This window comes from Erithacus rubecula (assembly GCF_903797595.1).
Source record: "Erithacus rubecula genome assembly, contig: scaffold_448_arrow_ctg1, whole genome shotgun sequence".
Classification (NCBI taxonomy): Eukaryota; Metazoa; Chordata; class Aves; order Passeriformes; family Muscicapidae; genus Erithacus; species Erithacus rubecula.
Genome location: NW_027635891.1, coordinates 13,555 through 34,286, shown reverse-complemented (window position 1 = coordinate 34,286; position 20,732 = coordinate 13,555). Strand labels below are relative to the sequence as shown.

The following is a 20,732-nucleotide window of genomic DNA, read 5'->3' as shown; positions in this document are numbered from 1 at the left end:
CTGCGCGTGCGCGGGGCCGGCCGTGCGCCAGCGGGGGTCGGGGCTAGCGGGGGCGGCGGCCGCGGGCCGTGCCCCGGAGCTGCTGCTGAGCCTGAGGTGTGCTCCGAAGGAGCCGCATCGAGTCGAGGTCGCTGCCGGCACCTCCCTTCCCCTGTCCCTGCTGGAGGCACGCTACAGCCCGCCGGCGCTCTCCCTGGACGGGACTGTGCCCGCGTTCCTGCTGCGGGATGAAGAGGATCTTCGGGTTCGGGAGGAAGAGGAAGGGGCAGCCGCGGTGCGGCAGTGCCTCCCTTCCCTGCCCTGCTGGTGCCTACGAGCTTGGGCAGAAGGAGCCGGGCAAGCTCCACCGTGCGGCCGCCAGCGGCGACCTGGCCCAGGTGCGGCAGGGACTGAAGAAATACGGCATCGACGGGCGGGACAAGGCGGGGCGGTAAGGGCGAGAGCCGCGGGACGGTCTCCGGAGCCCCGTGTGCGGCTGCAGCAGCCCCGGGAGCTCCGCTGCTCAGGAGCGGACGGCAGCGTCGCTGCGAGGAGTGGGAGTGCGGTCGCCGCAGCCCTTGGCCGGCCGTGGGAATCAGGCTTGTGCTGCCGAAAAGCCCTTGAATTCGGCCAGCTGTTGCCTTACCTTTTTCGACGCGGCCCCCTCAGTGTCCTCATTGCCGGAGTTGTATGTCCTTGCCCAGGGGCGCAGGGGTGGAAGCGAGCTCCTAGCCTGGCAAAGGGGAGATGCAAGAGGAGCCTTTCTCCTCTGGCCATTCTCCAGCCGGGCTTGGACGTCTGAGTGTAATCGCACCTATCTATTCACCTCAGCGTGGGGGTTCAGTAGTTGGGCCCGAAGGATGCACTGCCTCAGCTAGGAGCAACTTAAGAAAGATGGACACTGCGGTTAGGAAGGAATCGTGATGCAAAATAAATATGCTGTGTGTTGATGCTCGCACAGTTGTATTTTGTGAGTGTGATGTGGCAGCCTAAGCCACAGTGGGGTTTTAGGTGGCAGTTCGTTTTTTGCTCTGACACTTTGGTCCAGCTAATCAGTACCTTGGACTGGAAGATCTTGTGACTTGCAGGAGAAGCTGTGGCTTCTGATAGGTGTGTCAAGCACAGCAAGCATTTAACAGTCCTACATGGAGGAGAAGCCCTGAGCTGCAGCATAGTTCCTGGTGATGTGTCATAAGCCAAAGGGAATCACCTTTTCAGAAAAAGCTCAGAGTCAAATCTTTTGTCATATTCTGAAGAGATGCTGGTTTTAGCTCAGAGTAGCTCAGCTTCCTAGGCTGGCTGTCCAGAAGGCAGGACTTGTGGCAGCAATAAAACTCATCTAGTTGTATTGCCCTAAAACCACCTAGCTTGATAGGAGGAAACACGTGCAAGGACTTCTTCGATGATAGTGTCTTTGTGTACAAGTAAACTGGTTAACTGACATCAGAGCCAAGATGTTGTGGTTTGAAGGACTGCTTTTCTTTATGGCAAGAAATTGAATGAAAAATGTAAGTTTTCCTGTGCTGGTTATATGTTGTGGAAAGACAGTATTGCCCCCTTGTAGAGGACTTCCTCTGCAGTAGGCTTTTTTTGACTGTGATAGTTTAACATTACAGGAAAGTCAAAAATTGCTTCCCTGTAGTCAGGATCAGAGTGTTGTGATCTCTATTTTGCTACATGTTGTTAGGAGGCACTTTGATGCAAGTCTGTTTTTGGTTTTGCTTCAGTAGTAAAAAATCTAGAGAAAAAGGAGAAATTCTCAGAGTGCAGGGAAGCTCTAATGTTCTTGCAGTTAGACCCATCTCCTGCATGTCAAATACACTTTTGATCCTGAATGATTAAAGAAAACCTTAGAAGTTGGCTTGCCATGGTCCTCAGATTCCCTGGCTTTGATCTCTGTTGCCTTGCCATGTGTGCTCCCACTGAGGGCAGCACCCAACACCTGGGCACAGGAATGTCTGCAGATTCAGCTCTACGGTGAAGGAAATGTCCCCTTACTAAGCAGATGCTGGGAAGGGTTTTTGCTAGCAAGTCCCAAGCATTTGGTGTGTAGCTGTTGGCAACCGAGTGGGTTCTTTAGCTTGAGATTTGCAAAGTGAAACTTGTGGTCGTATGTTGATCAAAAAAGCCTGAAATGATCCCTGTCTGTGCTAATTCAATTTCTTTACTTTTTAGGACAGCTCTGCATCTTGCTTGTGCAAATGGCCATGTGGATGTAGTTATGTATCTAGTAGAAAATTTTTGACAATGATAACCACCAGATCGCCACTGATGAAGGTATATGGATTATGGTATCTTCTTGCAAGTGAGACTTACTGATTTTGAAGTAAATGATGTCTTTGTCAGTATTCTTTATGTAAACCTTTGTAAAATCATGCATATTGTGATTGGTGTGGAATGGGCATATGTTAGCTAATCTAACATATTCTAACATAAGCTAATTATGAGGTGCTCGTAATTCCCAGTATTAGGAAGATGGGGAAATGGCAACAAAGTGAAATGCAAATGCTGGAATTTTTTTCTTTTTTGTTTCCAGGCAGTAGAGTGCCAGCAAGAAAAATGTGCGGCTGTTCTACTAGAACACGGTGCTGACCCAAATCTGGCAGATGCTGATGGCAATACTGCCCTTCACCTGGCTGTCCTGTCTAGTAATAGTACTGTAGCAGGGCTGTTACTTGAGCATAATGCCAGTATTGATGCCCAAAAGAAGGTAATATTTTATATTTGTTAATGAATTGCTTTCCAAAAGTTGTGTTCCTATTTTTCTTGAAGTTTGTTTTGTTTGTTTGTTTGTTTGTTTGTTTGTTTGAATTTGTTTTTTAACTTTATATGCCCTTTTAGGAGGGATGTACCCCTCTTATTCTTGCTGTGTCCGAACATCATGAAGAAACAGTGGAGTTTCTTCTTAAAAAAGGAGCTGATGTGCATACTCGAGATCAATGTGAAAGGTGAGGGGCTGTCCAAACTTCACATTGGTGTCTTTAATATTCTTCAGATTGGTTTGAGAGAGGCATGGGAATGAGGTCTGAAAAAATACAAAACAAGGAGCCACAGAGAAGCAGTTACTTCTGTGTGATTTGTGAAGGATGGTCATACCTCAGTGGCTTGCTGTCATATCTCATTCGATGTTTTCCACAACAAAATGTTTGCAATATGTTACTACCTGTGATGGCCTTTCTGGCAGGAAGCCTGTGACTAGCTCAGTGGTATTCCCTCAAATTGAAAAGCTATCTCCTGCATAGTAGTAGAGTTTGTAAGTGTTGTCTGTGTGGAAGCTTTGAGATTAAACATGTAATTGTTTCTCTTAATGAAAAATGCTTTTTCTTTTCCATTTTTCATTTTAAAGTAATGGAGAGAATACTTTTTTGAGGTCAAACAGAAAGAAAAATAATTACAGTCATTGTGTAAAACAATCTATTTCCTATCATATTTCTTGGATCTTTCAGAACTCCACTTAGGACTGCTGCTTCTGGTGGAGAGCTTAGTCTGATAAAGGTTCTTCTTCAGTATGGTGCTGATGTTTCCCAGAAAGACACTAACGGATGGACAGCTGATGATTATGCTGTTATTCATGGATATTCTAGGTAAATCTTGAACTGTATCATTTGAGTAAGTTCTCAGTTATCACTGTAGTTTTTAATGCTTTTTGATAACAGGATCAAGGTTTAATAGTGTGCTACGACTTGTGTTAAAAGTGTGCTCAGTGATGTATTCATAGAATCTTTGAGATTGGGAACGGCCTCTAAGAATGGACCTAACACTGCAAGCCCACCACTGAACCATGTCCCTAAGTGCCAGTCTGGCACATCTTTCAAATACCTCCAGGGCTGGTGACTCAACAGCTTCCCTGGTCAGTCTGTTCTAATGCCTGACAGCGTTTTCATTGAATTAATTTTTCTTAACATCCAGTTTAACGTTCCCTGGCACAACTTCTGGCCATTTCCTCTTGCCTTCTGATCTGTATCATTCCAGTGTCTAGTGTTTACTTGGAAGTTGTGGAAATTTTTACCCGGAGTTCTCTGTTAGATTTCAGGTTTTCTTGCTAAGCTCACATTTGGTTCATATAAAAACTTAAATATGTCTATGTACATTTATCCAGAGGTGAAACTTGATAGGTACCAAGCAGGAGTTAATACCTTCATAGATTTGAATGCGACTCTAGAGTCAATCTGACTGTAGTGAATATCAAAATGTGTAATAGTCATGCAGTAAGGGCACATGAGTATATAAATCCATATGGCTAAGGACAGGATAAGAGTAGATTGGATAAGAAGTGGCTGTTAACTCTTCTCTTAAATAGCATATGCAGGTTAGTGATTATTTTTTACCTAATGTATTTCCTCTCTTTCTCTGTACGGTCTTAGTAAACAACTGGCAGAATTTGCAGACTGGGAAAACACAGGAGAAGCTTCTGCAGGTGGTGGTGCACGAGGCATCACAGCACTTGGCACTCCACATGGGGCAGCAGCTGCTGGCTTTACACTGGGTGCACCTGCTGTGGATAGAGGAGGTTAGACCCTTGGCTATGGAGTAGCTCATGAGGACAATCAGTGTGGCCTTTTCTTAGTGGGTTTGTATTGTTAGTGCTTACTGTGTTCACTGTTGGTTTTAGTGGAGGCATCAGATGGAGCAGTACAAGCTTTGTGAATGTGGTTATTTGATGATAGTTGGAAGTGTTACTTGTCAGTCTGTGAAAGCATTTGTTTTGCATTCTGTGTTCACTTCTTACAGTTGTTACTTTCTGTCTGTCAGGCTGCCCATCTCTATGGGTTTTCCTTAAGAGAGAAGGAGGATAGGGAAAGAACATGGCAGAAGTGTTTTTACTTCTCGAGTGTGTGCATTTACCTAGAGATGGCAACTCAGATTGTGAAAATCCAATTACAAAAGCAGTGGGTTCCACCTGAGTAGTTGTTCCTCTTTCTGTAGTTGGGAAGCAACAGCAAAATGAGCAGAAAGGTACGTGTCTTGTTGATTTTCATGTCCTGTTTCTCAAAATCAGTTCCATCCATTTTCACATAGAGACATACTTAGCAAATATTATCTTGGAAAAGTAACTTTGTCGGCAATAACATTGCAGTGTCTGTGTATGATATATTTACTAGAACATAGTTTGATTTACAATAAAGATAATGCTTTTCTTCCACTTTCAGTTATTTTTGTGATTTTTTTTTTTTAGAAAATAATTATTGCCTTGTAATCCAGAAAAGGAATTAAATTGCCTTATGATCAAAAAATTAGCTCCTTCAGTAAGTTCTAAAAATACGAGTCCTAGAAGAATTTTAGAATTCCTAGAATGAGCTCAGAGTCTTAGAGGAATCTTAGAAAATGAATACCTTAGTATAAATGAAATAGTTTGCCTTGTACTTTACATCTCAAGCCCTACAAATGGGAGATTTTATTCCTTCCAGATTTTTAAGGGTGTTATTTTGGAACTATGTGGCAAATGGGCAGAAGACGGTGGTCAGACATAGTTCATTATTCCTTTCAATACAGTTCCTTACTCCATTTTTAAGTATGTCAAGAAAAATGGGCACGATATGGGATATTTTTCCTCACTGACTTTAGGAAGATACAGGAATTTAATTTAGAGTCAGACTTTGTTCCTTTGATTTGGGAACGCTTGATTTGTCGCAGTCAGTGATTTGGAAAGGTTCTTGTTAAATTGCAGGAAATTTTTATATTTTAAAGGTTTTGGTGCAGGTGGTTTAATCAGGAAAATATTAATTTTGCCCAAACAGTGCCCACTGTTACTGTATTGGAGAGATTACTGACATACAGAGAATATTTACCTGCATTAATTCTGCAATCTCTAGCTTGCTCACAGAAAGTACAGGTCCTGTATGGTGAGAGTTGTACTGATATGCTGCAGTAACAGACTTCAGAGCCTCTGCAAGAGGAAAATTTGGAACGATCTCAGGAGAACAGAGAAACCCATTTTGGAATTATTTTCATTTCTGTTGCTCTTCTGCACAGTTTTTCCTGGATCTTCAGTGTTGTCCTTGTTCCTTTTGCTGCTTTTGCACTTGTTGAATGTTTTTCAAAATACTCTCTTCTAATGAGCAATTCAACCTAGTTGAAAAGTTGGCTTTTGTTTATTGAAGTATTTACTGTGTGCTGTATTGTTGCTGGGTCCCTACGGGAACTGTTGGGTTTCCATCATAGAGCTCTTAGAAAAGAATTAATTGCTTTGGTGATTTCTATCTCCCAAGATCAGTAAAAAGCTGTCCTGTATTATCTCTTCAGAAAAGTCATAAATGTACAAGGGTTGAGAAACCATCATGAGGTCCTTTCTTAACTCTTTAAATGTATTTTGTTTTGCTACAAGTAATTTTGCCATATTCATCCTGTGTGGTAAAATCCATATTAGCAGGACTCTGTTCTGCTCCGAGATAAATGTTACATCATGAAGAAATTTGGTGTCAGCTGCAATAACAGAATGATTTTTTTGCCTTAAATAGAGAATTTTACTAAGTGGGATGGGTAGAGCAGATGCATAGTGATTTCTATTCTGAACTTGTGTTGCACAGCACATAGATAGGTGCACACAAATACATATGCATGAGACATCCATTTTGGTCCAGTTGTGGCCTGCTGTATAGCCCCCTCTATGTAGGGGGAACATGCTGCCTTCTTGTAGTGTCTGGTGGCATAGCTTTTGTATGGAGATGGTGCAGCATGGTCAAATGAATGGAAGCAGGACTCTTCAAAGTGAGGTAGAAGTGGCCTGTGTTTGTATTAGGCACCAACCGACACAACTTTTAAGATAGGCTGGTTTAAGGCAACAAGTTCCTGGGTTCCTTTTTTAGGGAGGGATAACTAAAAACTGATAAAACTGTAACTTAAGATGAGTGTTACTTAAGATGAGTGTGTGTAAATAAAATAATGTCTCAAAGTTGCATGCTTATCTGAGCACAAGGAGCCAAGATTTTCTTGAAACTTCTGGATAGTCTCCAGAGTTTGGTTCTTGAGACATAGGGATTTTGAGATGCTTAGAATAAGGAATGTTGTGTGTGCTGTATGTGTAATGCACTCTACAACCATGGAGGAATTTATTTTTCATCTTTGCTAGACAAGGAGTAGTCAATTTGAGGGAAATAGAAAATTATCAGGAGAGTGTATTTCTGATAATGTGTTTCAGAATACTGAAATATGTATGTTTTGTTTGGAGCGAGTCCATTAAGTTAGTTTGACACTGTCCCTTGAGAGCAGAGTTCTGTAGATTGTGGTTGGGTTCTTTGCAGCAGTTTAACTGTAGAATAGGCTGGTAGTCACAGTATGTTCTCACATTGCTGTAGCTGTTTTGACGTCCTGCTTCTGTTTTGCGAGTTTCTGGCAATTCCAGTTTATTCTGATGTCATTGTTCCATCTGTCCTTTCCATGCCTTTTCCTAAATGGATATAGGAATGCAACAATCTCCTAACTAGACCTCAAGAACAGGAAAATCAAGGAAAGGTATTTTATATAGTAGCATTCAAAATATGAACCATGTTGTACAGTATACAAATATCAACACATCTATGATGTTTATTATCCCAGAGGTCCCTATTTTGGTGGTACTGGTTCTATGAACTACATTTGAGGGCAGGCTTTGTGTGATTCTGTTTGTTTGCATGTTTTGCTTTGGTTCTTTACTATTGAATTTAGTGTTTGCTTTGTGTCATTGGTGATAGTAAATAATTTTTTAAATAAGCCCTTCTGTTACTCTGAAATGGAAATGGGCTTGAATTAAAGTAGAAGCAAGTAGTCCCCAGAAACTGCTTTTCTAGATCCCATTTCTATTGTAATCAGAACTCTGTCTGAAAGGTAGCTCATAAACTTTCTCTCTTGCCTTCTAAAGGATGATGTGACTTGGTCTTGATCATTGCTTAAAGTTACTATTCACAGATGAGCGAGTATTCAGAGTTAGAAGGGACCCACAAAGATCATCAGGTGCAGCTCTTGAGTGAATGGCTCATACAGGGATTGAACCCACAAACTTGGTACTATTATAACCATGCTCTACTCAACTGATCTTATCTATTCATTGGAATCAAAATTTCAGAAAATTTACTCAGCTCTTTTGATGACTTGTAACTGTACTAATTGAAAGTAAAACTGAAGTCACCCATCGAGAGTGATAAGTGACTGCTCCACACTGGTGGAGAAATTTTTATTTGGCTTGGGACATCAGCAGGTAGGTTAGTATGCTGGTACTGAGTGAATTTACAGGATGCTGTGGTATGTACAACTAATTAATATTATTTAAATATTGTGTGTTTGCAATAGGAGACAGTGGAAGTTAGAGACTGTGTTGGTATTTTGATGGTTAGCTTGTCCTTGTTTCAGTTTCTAGGTTTTTCTCTGCGTGACATGGACTGTATTTCATTGTCCAAAAGGCCAGTGCAGGTCAGGAGAGGTACCCATCCAAATTCTCACATGTACTCTGTCTTTGGAACAGAAAAAAATGTCATGCTCTTATGTGTATAATGCTAGCAGAGGAGATCAGGCATGATATGCCTTTGTTTTCTATTCCCTTTAATGATTGTGCCAAAGTCCTTGGATTGGTTGTTATGATAGTTAGCAAGAATTTGTCAAATGCTGAAATAGCTACTGTGTGGAAGTTGTATTTGTTTACCCCTTCTGTTTTTGAAATTGAAGAGCCTTCCTATTTCATCTTAACTGTTAATAGTTGAGAGGTTCTAGCACTCTTGAAGCTGGATTCCTAGAGTTCAGGTTTCTTTGGTAGATCAGTGATGTGCTAGAGTGTGCTCTCATCAAGCTTGCAAATAGCCCTAAGTTGGGAGGATCAGTAGATGCACTTCAGGACAGTGCAATCATTCAGAGGCTTTTACTCTGACAGGCTGTGTAAATGAACTGTCAGGCCTGTCTAGCAAAATTCAGCCAGGGCAAATGCAAAGTCTGCGCACAGAGGTACAAGCCCTTGTTACAAAGCATGCTGGCACTGTCTAGCAGGAGAGATGCCTTGGTGAGAAAGCCTAGTGGGTCTTGGCAGAGGGAGCTGAGAATGAGCCAGCAGCAGGATGCCCTGGCAACAGTGCCCTGAGTTGTATTAAGAGCAGCATAGCCAAGAGATTGAGGAAAGTGATTACCCAGCTCCACTCGGCACTCTCTGGATTGTGTCCAGTGCTCTGGGTGAAATTGGAGCCTCCAGTGCAAGAGAGATCTGTCTTTCAGCAGTGAGCAAGTTCAGTAGAAGGCCATCAGATTCATCAGGGACAGGAATATTTGCCCTTTGAGGACAGGTTGAGAAAACTGGGGTTTTTTTCAGTCTAGAGAAATGAATTTGCAGGGGATCTAGGAGCAGCTTCCAGTACATGTGAGAAGACAAAGCCAGGTGCTTCCAAGTGGTACATGACAGGAGGAGGAGACATAAGAGGCATAAATGGCAACACAGTAGTTTCTGATCAAATGGGAAGAGTAAAACAGAGAGATTGTGCAGTCTGCCTCTTTGGAGGTGTTTAAGACCAGACTGGATAAAGCCCTGACCAACCTTATCTGACCTCATAACTGAGCTCACTTTGAGAAGGCTGGCTAGGAGACTTCCCGAGGTTCCTTCTGATGTGATTTATCCTATTATCCTACATGCAAGTCATGTTTGTAATACTGCTGAAAGCTTGGAGTGTGCTGTAGAGTGCCCTGGGTTTGCCACTTTCATCTGCTGAGTTCTCTTTTTGATCCAGTGTGCAGCTGGTGATTCTTCTGCTTGAGCTTTAGAGCTTGATTGTGCTTTTTGATTTTCATTATCTTTGCAAAATAATCTGGAACTGTATAGACCAGCAGATAGTGGAATACCTAGTGTAATGTTATATATAATGCTACATAAAAGAATAAATCTCTGCTAGTGATGTGTACTTGTGTGTAAAATGAGTACTTTGTAAGTTCTTAATGTCTTGCTAAACCACCACCATTTTGTTATCTGTTTACTAATGTAGGATATTAAAGGTATGCTTTTTTAATTCTTTTTTTCTTTTTTTTTTTTAAGTTTAGGTGTGTTTCTGTGTTTTCTAAACTTCTAGGTATAAGAGTCCAAAAGAGATATAGCTCTGGTCTTTTTATTTCCTTTTTTTTTTTTTTTTTAATTCAGTGTTGTTTTGGAAATGCAGTCATTTATGCCTCCCTGTACTGAATTTACTTCCCAAAGCATCATTCTGTTATGATGTGTAAAGTTGTCCATGTTCAATATTTAATTTTAAATGGTTAATTTTTAGCATGCTAAATTTAATTTCTACTTGTTGATTAATGTTTGAACAGCAATAGATGACTTCTCCCAAGGAGACTCAATAAGGTGAGAGTTGAAAAATATCAAACACTTAGCTGAGGAATGACTTGAGAGACACAGTACTCATTTTGCTTTGCTTTTAAAGAAGCTCTGAGAAAGAGGGGAACGATGACAGTTGGCATACTTCTGAGGAAGAAGAACTTGATTTTACCCCCATGGTATGATGCACTTACAGGAAAAATACCCTGTAAAAAGAAGGGGCTTGAAGGCAAATTTTCTTTGGAACTGAAAGAAACTGCAGCTCCAGTCAAGATTGTTTTCTATTTAAAGCAATCTCTGGCCTACCAGCCTTCCTTCTGCTGTGAGTTTTTTCTAAAGGATCTGTAGCTGTGACACAATATGCAGTAGATTTGTAATTTGGAGCCAAAAAGCAGTAGGTGACAAGATAACCATATAGTTCTATTTTTTTTCTTGTTCATGGGAGTCAGATTTGCAGGCCTCAAATGTGCAAGCTGTTATTATAACCTATCCTGTTCTGCTTTAATCATGTTACTGTTTTCTGTAAATTTGGGGACAGATTCCTAAGTGATAAAGAGCATTTCTTGATCAAGATCTACAAAAATCCTTCATCACCTAGTTCTCCTTTCCTCAGCAGGTTCTTCAAGAGTGCTCAATGAGCAAATGAGTTACTCAAATGGGTCATCTATTTTCTTCTGTAAGATGACATTCAGTACTTGCATGTGATCTCCCACTGCATGTTTTTCCTCTTTTTTTTTTTTTCAGTGCTCGGGTAGTACTCTTTTTGTTAGCTACAAGCTCTCATGCCTGCTGTTTTTACTAATGATCCTTAGAATGATCAGCTTCTGAGTGATGTCTGGAGCATCAACTCTGTTGCACTGGCATTATGCAGTGATGTGGAACCTGAGTGTGGTAGTTCAACCCACTCTGTAGTGCTGGAGATGCAAGCATGTTTAGATTTTACTTGATTTTCTTTTCTTGCACTGATTTAAATAGAAATGATACTTTTTCCTGCAATGATTTTGAAATTTAGGGTTTTTATTTTTTAAGTGTTCTTGCAGGGACTAAATTTATGCATTAAGTATGGGGATCTTAATAGTTACTTACCTTGCACACGTTTGCAAGTAAGCATCCTGAAAATGCACTTTTAAATCTAATTTAATTTTACTTAAGTATTACAAATATTAGAAACAGATTTTTATGCACATGAGCATTTTTGGAAACAGTTTGCAGAAGGGTGCCTGCACAGTGTGAAATACTTACTGAATTGGATATGAGAGGAGTGTTTGTGTAGTTAGAAGTACAGGATAGAGCTGGCACTATCCTAAGGACATTCTGATTATATTTACTGTTCAAGATTTCATGTGAAGAAAGGATTTGTTGTGTTGTTACTGTTTAAAAAAAAATTCTTACATCTTTATTTACAGAAGCTGCAGAAGCCAAACCTGACACTGTTAATGAGTGCTTCACAGCAGTTCAGGAAAAACAGTAAGTTATTTGCAAAAGGTTGCATGATGTACTGATGTATAACATGGACTTGCTAAGTAGGTTTCTTTGTGTTGATTTTGGGGTTTTTGTTTAAATAGTAAATGAGGAAAGTAGCATTTGTAAACATTTATGATGTTAATAATTCAGAATAAAATAAGTAATTAAAATGAAGATATTAATCCCCTCTTAAGTCCTTTTCCTTCATCAAGTTCATCGTCCATCCTGCCCAACCTAATTTCTCCATTTCTAAATATTCCCAAATGGCTCCTCTTTTGTACATTAATCTGATAACATTCCAATTACTGTTTACATAATTCCTTCTGTTCACATGCATTTTTCTTTTCTGTTTTTGTTCTTTAAGATGATGGTGATGGTTCTAGAATTGGAAGTCCTAAGTCACCAAAGAAAAGTCTCCAACAAAGAATCCCATCAGGTGCAAATGTGAACAAAGGAGACAGTGAAGAATTTTTTAATCAAGATGTCTCAGCTGCATGCAACCTGGATGAAGAATTCGAGGAGGAGGAAGAGGTGGAGGAGGAGGAAGAGGATGAAAATGACAATGGAGATGGTAATGAAGATTATGAGGAGGAGGAGGAGGAGGAGGATGATGAAGATTTTACTGAAGATGAAAAGGAGGAGGAAGAGCCGGAAGATGAAGAAACTCAGTCTAACGAAATACTGGAAGAAGATAAAACAGAATCTAAAGGGGAAATTAATCAGAAATTAGAGTATTTCAATAAAGCTAAGCATGAAGGGGATGCTCAGTGTGGAACTGGAGATGTCTGTGATGATCATGAAATAACTAAAGAACATGATGAAAAAATGAAGGATTCTGTTGATACTGCAGTGTCCTTCATAGCTGGGTCTTGTGAAAAGTTTCAAGGAAATAAAACGGCAATGTCTCCTAAGATCATGAAGAATGAAATATCTTGCAAGTCAGTACCAAAACAAGCTGTATTTCAAAATCTAAATAATCTGCAAGATATGCAAGAAAGCTTGAACAGGAAAAGCATGGTTGAGGAGACATTTCATAAGAAGGCTGACTCCTGTTTTGCAGGCTCTGAAATGACAGACTGGAAAAAAGAGATACCTCAGCCTCTCTTAGATAGTTGTGGTGTTAAGGAGGAAAAGTCCAACTTCAGTGATAGCTTTGAAAGTGGCAATAATTCTTGGTTAGCAGAAAAAGCCCCAGGACCTGAAGGTGAAAGACCAACCTCTGTCAAACCTGAACATGTGGATGGTGAAGATACTGAAGAGGAATATGAAGGAGTAGGTGATAAAGTCTGTAAACCACTGAAACAAGAAAGTGAAAACTTGCACTTAAATGAGCAAGAAGATTGGAGAGCAGCATTTCATTCAAGTACTGAAGTAAGTATATAAGAATGATTAAATCACAAGGGTATTTTCTAATGGTCATATAGGTAAGAAACACATAGTAAACTGTATTTATTTTAATGCTTATTTTTCACATATATCCATCTTTTCATCATCCAGTTTTGATGTTAGTGTCTTACTTGGAGTCAAAACAGTTTCTTTGCTATGGTATGGTAATAGAGTATGGAAAAAGAGGAGGCAGTAGACTCTGGAATGGGTTAGATTTTTATCAGGTCTGTTACAGTTTTTGTCCATGAAGTTTCACTACCATTTAAGAAAATTCATGGTGTGATAGCTGAAAGTGAGGAAACAGAAAGAATTTTGGATCAGATTGAGAGCAGGAAACGAATGATTTTCTGTGGAGCAAAGTAGGGGGAAAAAAGCAATATGCTCTGGAATGTTGTAACTTCAATGAAGCTAGAAGTTAGACTGACACGAGGAATTGCTTATGGAGGAAGAGCAAAGATGATGTTTGTGTTCTTTTCAGCTGTTTTGGTTGGTCTCTTTTAGGAAGAATCATCTGACTACAAAGACTAGGAGAAGGACAGTGCTGGCAGAAAGCTACAAACTCCAGGTGTTGAGGATTTGAAAAATTCTGTTTGTAATGATAGGCATGAAGTCCACAAAGCTTCAAAGGACAAGTCCGGTGAGGGAAATGACTTTGTAAACCCTGAGCCAAGTTCTTCATCTACAAATATTAATGCACAGAAAGTGAATTTAAATGATTCCTATGATAGCAAAATATTCTCTTGCCTGAATGGGCATTGGCAGAGAAGGAAAGCAGATTGTGTTGCTTTTCATTCATTCTTTAAAGAACTGAAACTGTATGCCAAGCAATGCAATATGAAGCAAGTGCCATTTGTTCTGCATTCTCCCTGAAGTGGTCTAAAGAATGCACATATGGAAAAGAGAAGGAGGACTAGAATGTCTTGAGTGACTACAGTATTCCCTTTTATGATGAGCACTGTCACATTGAAAGGCTGTGACTGATCTTGGCTGAAGCCAGGGGAGGATTTGAGTCAAGCTGAGAGAAAGCTGTTCCAGTGCCTCACCTTGTCCAGTTTTAAAATGTAGGTGGTCTCTCCAGCACCACGTGCGTGTACTTGAAAACAATAGCAGCCTAGTCAGAGCAGAGCACTTTGATACTGACCTGAGGTGTGACAGTTGGAAGAGAAAGCACCATTTCCATTGTCTGTCTCCAGAGTGCAGCTTGTTGAAGTAGATGTTCCTAGAGCACATGTAGCTGCTGTTCAGATGCTGTGCAGGGGGCCCTGGCAGAACCTGCTGTTGTGCCTATACCTGCTCATCTGTCTGTATTTGTTTCACCATAAGTATTTGGCATAGAGTAAGTAGTCACAGTTCAGATTGGAACCAGTAGTTGTGTCTTGTGTGGGGAGTGCCTTCACAGGCATTCAGCTCCTTCCCCCTTCTTTATGTGTATGTGTCCACACAATTGAATAGTGAATCAGTTTTTCCTAATGGAGTAGCTTAAAATGGAAATACCAGAGTAAAATCTGGCTAGGAAGCCCTTGAGATTGAACTTTAAAATCATCTGATAGAGAAGAGGTTTGAATTTTAACCCCCCCCATACAGAAATGGCTTTTATATGTTTGGGTTAAGTACTTGAGATCTGAGCCTTTATTTTTAAATTGCAGTACTTAGGTGTCTAGCACCTGGGAATGGGCTGGGTAACAGGTTTGTCAGGGAAGATCTTTCCTAATAGTACATCAAAGGGAGCATTGTTTCTTGGTGACTTTGTGGATGTTAGCGTGAGGAGGTTTTGTATGATATTTCTGTGGTACCCCCTGTACAGTGGAAAGTGACAGTAAATGCCAAGTTTTGCAATTGTAGGCTGGGAGACCTTAACTCTGTATACAAGAGAACTGCAGGATGTTGGAGTATCTTCTGAGTGTTACCCAAGCATGTTGGATATTGCCTGCAGCTTTATCAGCTGTTGTGCACAGCCAGCTTCTGATAGAAAGGAAGCAAAAGGAGCTGGAAGTGTAAAGGAGATAACGTGATGTGTGTGGGTGGGAAGAAGCGCTTGAATACAACTTGGTTCTTAGTTTGTCCTCACCGATGGAACCTGCATCTTTGGATGCACAAAGGCTCAAGCATCTCACTTCTTCCCTTATTTGCAGGTACCCTTCCAAAACAGTGGGAGCAGAGCAAGAGGAAGATGCTGAATCTCCCTGGGATTGAGAGGTAGGTTTTGTGAAGGACACAAGGGTTACCACTGCAGGAAGTAGGAGTAAGATCCAGAATCACTTGAGAGCCTCCTTTTGATTTGGACACTGCTGTTGATAAGGGGTATTTCCTCCTTTTTTTCTTTTGTGGTATGTTTCTATGCCAGCTGCTCAGTAAGGATTGGGATGAAGTTGAACTGAGCTAATGGCTTGGGTCTCAGCAATTGCCCTTTTGAATTTTGTTTCTAGTATAGTAGTGAAACTGTGAAGGTCCTTGCTACTTCAAATACTCTGACCTTTTCACAGAGGCTGGCAGGATTATTGTTTTTTCACCATACAGCCCTAGTCTGCTGAGCTGGTTAGCTGTTGCCCTTGGGGTCTACAACCTAGATGTCGTCTAGCTGCTTCTGCACAGATCCTCTCTACCTTTTGTAGGTGTACTCTGGCCCTCTTGAAAGTCATGTTCAACAGAGACACTGCATATGCTGGCCTTGTTTGCCTTTTTTGTTCTTCCTGTCTGTGGCAATCAGCAAGATCTGTAGCTAAGTCCCTCTGGTTCTTCTTTTGAGAACTCTTCCCATCCCCTTCTTAAAAATACAAGGTTAAAATATTACTTTTAAGGTAGTTGTAAGCTCTGCCTTGCTAATCTTTTGTGCAGTCCAAATGCATGCAGTTGGGAGCAGCAATGTGTTCATTTACCACCACAGGATATATGCCTAGGGAATGTCAGTACCAACTTGAATGTCATTTACAAGTTGAGTGCAAATGTTGGAGCACCGCAGACATGCAGATGTTGTTTCACAACCTGTATCTTGAGCTACCATTGAGTTGATTCTTGTTTGAAGTTGTCCGGTTTGTCAAGGTTTGTCAGTGTGGCAGAATAGTGTTGTGAAGGTTTTGCCTAAGATCTGAAAACAAGCACAATTGCTGTGATTTTCCAGTATGTTGCCTTTTGATGGATTCTCGTCAAGGACCTTAAAAATGTTTTTGTATCTAGAATATACTTGATACCATGCTACATTAATTGATTTATCAGGAACTTTTTGTATAGAAATGAGTTGAAAATGCATTTGTGCCAATTCTTATTTGTGTGTTTTAGGCTACACAGGCAGATTCTGAAATGCCAAGAAATACATCATGTGGTGTGCTGCTGCCAGCTGCAGAGAGACATGGACCATGCTGCCAGTTTGTTTCAGGGGAAAGTGACAATGGTAACTTCCTGGTGGGCTAGTGTTTATGAGCATTTATAGGCTAAAGTCAACTTTTACTGGTGTCTGTCTTAGAAATGCTGTCATTGTGTGAGAGCAAACCATACCAATGAAGTGCTTACTGTTTGGGAATTAATGCCAGTACTCACAGCACTTGCTGGCCAGTTTGTAAAGGAAATTCTTTGCATTATTTGTGTTCTTCAGGTGAGTATGTAGTGTTTTTGATTCAGGTTCTTGTTTCATAGCAATGGCAGTGTATTGTCTATTAGGGCTGCCATTTCTCAGCATTTGACATTCTTAGATGATAATGCAGCATAAGACAGCTGTAATCTGGCTTTGCAATTTTGTTCCCCCCAGCTTAACTTTGGTAGCATTTTGCTAGCTTTATGTTGTGCTTTGCCTACAATCTAAAATAGGACTGCAAGTACAGGGGGTTTTGGTGAGGATTTCTGCCTGTAGTTTGTGATGCTGTCTCTTGAGCATCTTGAGCAAAACTTGACAGGCTTCCAGGAGCTTCAAATGTAGTTAACTATTTTTCATGGAATTCTGCTTAGACAAGAGTTCTACTAAGACAAGTTTAGGATCAGTGTGAAAAGATAGTAAAAGGTGTTTATAGTAATCTTTCTAAGGTCTTTCCACACTGCTGGACCACCATGTTTACTGAAATTGAATGCTGTTTGTTTTTTAATGTTGGTTTGAGGGGTTTTTTTATACAGAAAAATGTATTTGAATACAAAATTTTTGCCACGGAGCCATTCTTAATAATTCTAAATATTCTTTCATACACTTATTTAGTGAGAGGACTCAAAGTATAAGATGACTTAAGCAGAGAATTGGAGAAATGTAGGTGGCATTGTGTGGGTTTGGAAATTATTTGGTGTTGGACAAAATTTAAACAAATATTTGGAACTACGGTATAAATGTAGATTAAGACCATACATTTATTTCTGCTGTTCCCCTGCCAGCTAAACCCCAACATGAACACTGACATGATTTTACATTGTTAGACATCTATGGTGTCTGCACCCATGTTTTCTTAGCTCTATCAATGGAAAGGAAAATGCTCCTCAATATTAAGCACTTGCAGAATAATCACAGTCATAATGCTGTTTTATGATCGTTCCTTACAGCAGACCAGCTTTGGCTTTTGAAAGAATCCTTTCAGAAAGCAGGATTCAGCTCCTCAAAAGGACTAAATATTTTAATCTTGTTCTGTTATCAAGCATGACCTTACTGCTTAACCTATATTGTCCTAGTTCTGTGGTAATTATTTTTTAAATGCAAAGGGCATGGTGGGAAGTATGCATTGTTCTTTTCTTGTATGCTATGACACACGCTGCATGATGAGGTAAATTGAATGGTCAGTGTTGTACTCTTGATGAAATAATGCTTGTGACTAATACTCAATTTTAGAAACTACTGATGTTGAATGGAGTAAAAGGTACCCACAATTTTAAAAAATAACATTTCTCAAAATATTTTTCACCTTTAGGCATTTTGGAGAAACCTAGCAATTCACAGGTAAGCATTTGCTCCTGTCAGACTGACTATTTACTCTGCTCTTTAAATAGTTTGTAGTTACTTTGAATTTGTTGTTTCATCATTGAATTGTCTTTTGTAGCTGAGGACTCCCATATCTGCTTTGAAAATGCATGAAACATCTCCTGAAAAGAGGCAGCAGAAATCAGGTAATATTTGCATCAAGTGGTTCTGAGTTTAGCTTCATAATCTTTTAGGAGTATTTAATAAGGCATCTGTTTTATGTTTTGCAGATCTGTTGCAGGAATTTGATTTAGAAGATATCGAGAATATTGAAGGTATTCATGACCATCTCTATCCTGTTCTTTCATGGACAGACACATTGCAATTGCAAATCTTTCCCTCATTTTAAATTATTGCTCAAATTATGATATGTTTAAACAAGGTGTTCTGTAAATGGAAGGACTACTGAAATATGCACCTGTACATGTTTCCTGCCTCCTGTCATCTATTTTTCTGTGGTGTTGGCTTCCTCCAGCATACATGTTGTCATCTCCCCTTTTCAGGCAGTCCTGAAGATGGAAGAACATTGTTGCCTTGTGTCTTTTCTGCCTTTTCCCTTGTTCTCTGCCAGTACACAGGGAACCCCAAGATTGATTAAAGGCTATGTGAAATAGATCTTAAGGGCTCCTAAATCTTACTTGAAGACTGAGACTTCAAACTCAGCATAGCTGCTGTTGAAAACTTCTCTGATGGGCAAGACTAAATAGTTGCTTTTGATGACAGCAGTCTTGGTAGCGATAACTTCGGACACTCTCTGCAGTAATTTCGGTGATACTGAGTGTTCCTTGACCACCAACACATCTGTCTGTTTTTACTGCTGGCTGGAGCTTTCATCTGCTCCAGCAAATGGCTTGGTGTTGGGATATCTACAAGCATGAGTGAAGTCTAAAGCTCCTCTTGTTGAAAAGCAAGGAAAAGGGGAAAATGCCTGTGTTTCTTGTAGAACATTATTCTTAGATAATCTCTAATTATTGCTGTTATTATTGTGTTTAGTATTTATCAGACTATCTGAAATGCATCAGAGTTACCAAGAGATCATCATAAGAGCCCTGTGAAATAAGTGCAGTCAATCCACTAATGACTGCTGTGTGTTGTGAAATGCCTTGTGCTGAAATACCCAACAATCAAATCTAGAAAAGACCTCAGAAATTTTACCCAGCAGTGAGGTGGGAGTAAAAGGTCGTTACTTCACACTGTGTAGCTTGGGGCCAGAATTGAGTTCTGGAGACCTTGATGACTGACTGAGGAGCTCAGACTCCAGTTCAAACATAAAGTTGTAATTCTGAGTTTTTATCAAATGTTAAGAGCCCTTCAAGGAATGAAGGTTTGCAAAAGTAGTCACCTAAAGCAGAAAATGCCAAGTGAGTTTGTGCGCTTTTGTATTTTTATGATGCTACCTACCTATTTTTCCCAGTCTTGCTCATTTCTCTTTTTTTCTTGTGGGAAGGATATCATGTCCTTTAGCAGTGAAACTTTGTGTATAGAAAGGCTATTGTTTGGAATCCATGAAATTATGAAGCAAGACAGGAAGGGCAGAGTGATAAGGCTGCAAAGCCTCCATCTCTTGTTTTTAGATTCCCCACTTGAGTTGCTAAGACTTGTTTCTTTCTGAAAACTTGTCACTTGAAAGTGTACAACATCTCCTCTACAAGAACAATGACAATGAGGTGCTGCTTCTAGATTGCATCTGGGATTATCTGGAATGCAATTTTCTGGGGTAACAGAGATTCAGGGTAGCTACCAGAGCGAGTGCTTCTGGGAAGTTTTTGAGCTGCCCATATTATATAGAATTCTTAGAGAGGGAAGAGTGGAAACTGGTTTTCAACAGTATGAGCCGAGTGTTCAGATCGTGGATTGTTTCTCAGCATTACAGAACTTTCAGTTCCCGTCTGTGTCTTCTGCAAGAGATAAGGTAGCAGTTTGAAATACTCAGTCCAGATCCATGTCTAGAGATAGATTTATTTCATAGAGAGAAGCTGGGATCTAAAACTATTTCAAAGCTGTGATTTTTGTTCATGATTTTTTGTGCACTGCATGCATGCACACAGGGAAATCCCATTGCTGGAGCCATGTAACTAGTTAGTGTATGGCACACAGCATTTCAAAGAGAGAGATCAGGATAATCCACCTTTAAGAAACAGGATTGGTTGATTTGTGACCACTTCCAGTGATTTTCAGCAAATTTCCTTTAAATGCCCTGTAAAAAGGAAATGTACACAGATGCATCTCTAGTTTAGTTTTGGTAATTTTTGTATTGAAGACCTCACAGATTAGAGGGGATGCATTATTTTGTGTTAAAATTTCTCTCACAAATATGATTGAAGATGCACTCCAAATGGAAATAAATAATATTAGGTCCTGATGGTTATCAAAATACAGTTTTCTCACTGTAGGTGATTACTCAGGATCTACTTTTCATATGTCATCAGCAGCTGGAAAAGAAGAGGATAAGGATGCCATTGAAAACTACGGAGTGTGGGTATGTAAGACTTAAGATTTGGAATGAAGAGTCTTAATCAGTAAATTGTATTACACGCTGTAAAGTAAAGAATGATGTATTATACAGATGTAAAGGAAAGGAAACTTAGCAGTCAGTGAATAATTCAGGAGAATTCTGTAGATAAAGGTTGTCTAAAAGCCTGAAGTAAAATGGGATGCAGACTTCTTATGATGGGGAAAAATACTTCTCATTATATTAAATACTTCCTGTTACACTAA

The 20,732-nt window shown here is 40.1% G+C and overlaps 2 protein-coding genes across 2 annotated transcripts; both read left to right on the top strand.

The window, feature by feature from the left end:
• Nucleotides 1-7,407: 7,407 nt before the first annotated feature.
• Nucleotides 7,408-13,711, top strand: LOC306816215 (uncharacterized protein). The gene is made up of 6 exons (XM_079332687.1): nt 7,408-7,431; nt 10,231-10,264; nt 10,344-10,416; nt 11,644-11,704; nt 12,066-13,072; nt 13,589-13,711. Exons 3-6 carry the CDS (start codon nt 10,414-10,416, stop codon nt 13,613-13,615), a joined length of 1,098 nt encoding a protein of 365 aa, XP_079188813.1. The 5' UTR covers nt 7,408-7,431; nt 10,231-10,264; nt 10,344-10,413; the 3' UTR covers nt 13,616-13,711.
• Nucleotides 13,712-15,231: 1,520 nt separating this feature from the next.
• LOC306816216 (uncharacterized protein) lies at nt 15,232-20,493 on the top strand (the record flags this gene model as incomplete). The annotated part of the gene is made up of 6 exons (XM_079332688.1): nt 15,232-15,283; nt 16,364-16,475; nt 17,965-17,993; nt 18,094-18,160; nt 18,245-18,289; nt 20,408-20,493. Coding segments are annotated over exons 2-6 (318 nt in total), but the record flags the coding sequence as incomplete, so codon positions are not given.
• Nucleotides 20,494-20,732: the final 239 nt, after the last annotated feature.

Coding starts and splice junctions, on each gene's coding strand:
- LOC306816215 (XM_079332687.1), top strand. Junction 11,705..12,065: donor ACAGCAGTTCAGGAAAAACA/GTAAGTTATTTG, acceptor TTGTTCTTTAAG/ATGATGGTGATGGTTCTAGA. Junction 13,073..13,588: donor CATTTCATTCAAGTACTGAA/GTAAGTATATAA, acceptor GGTCTCTTTTAG/GAAGAATCATCTGACTACAA.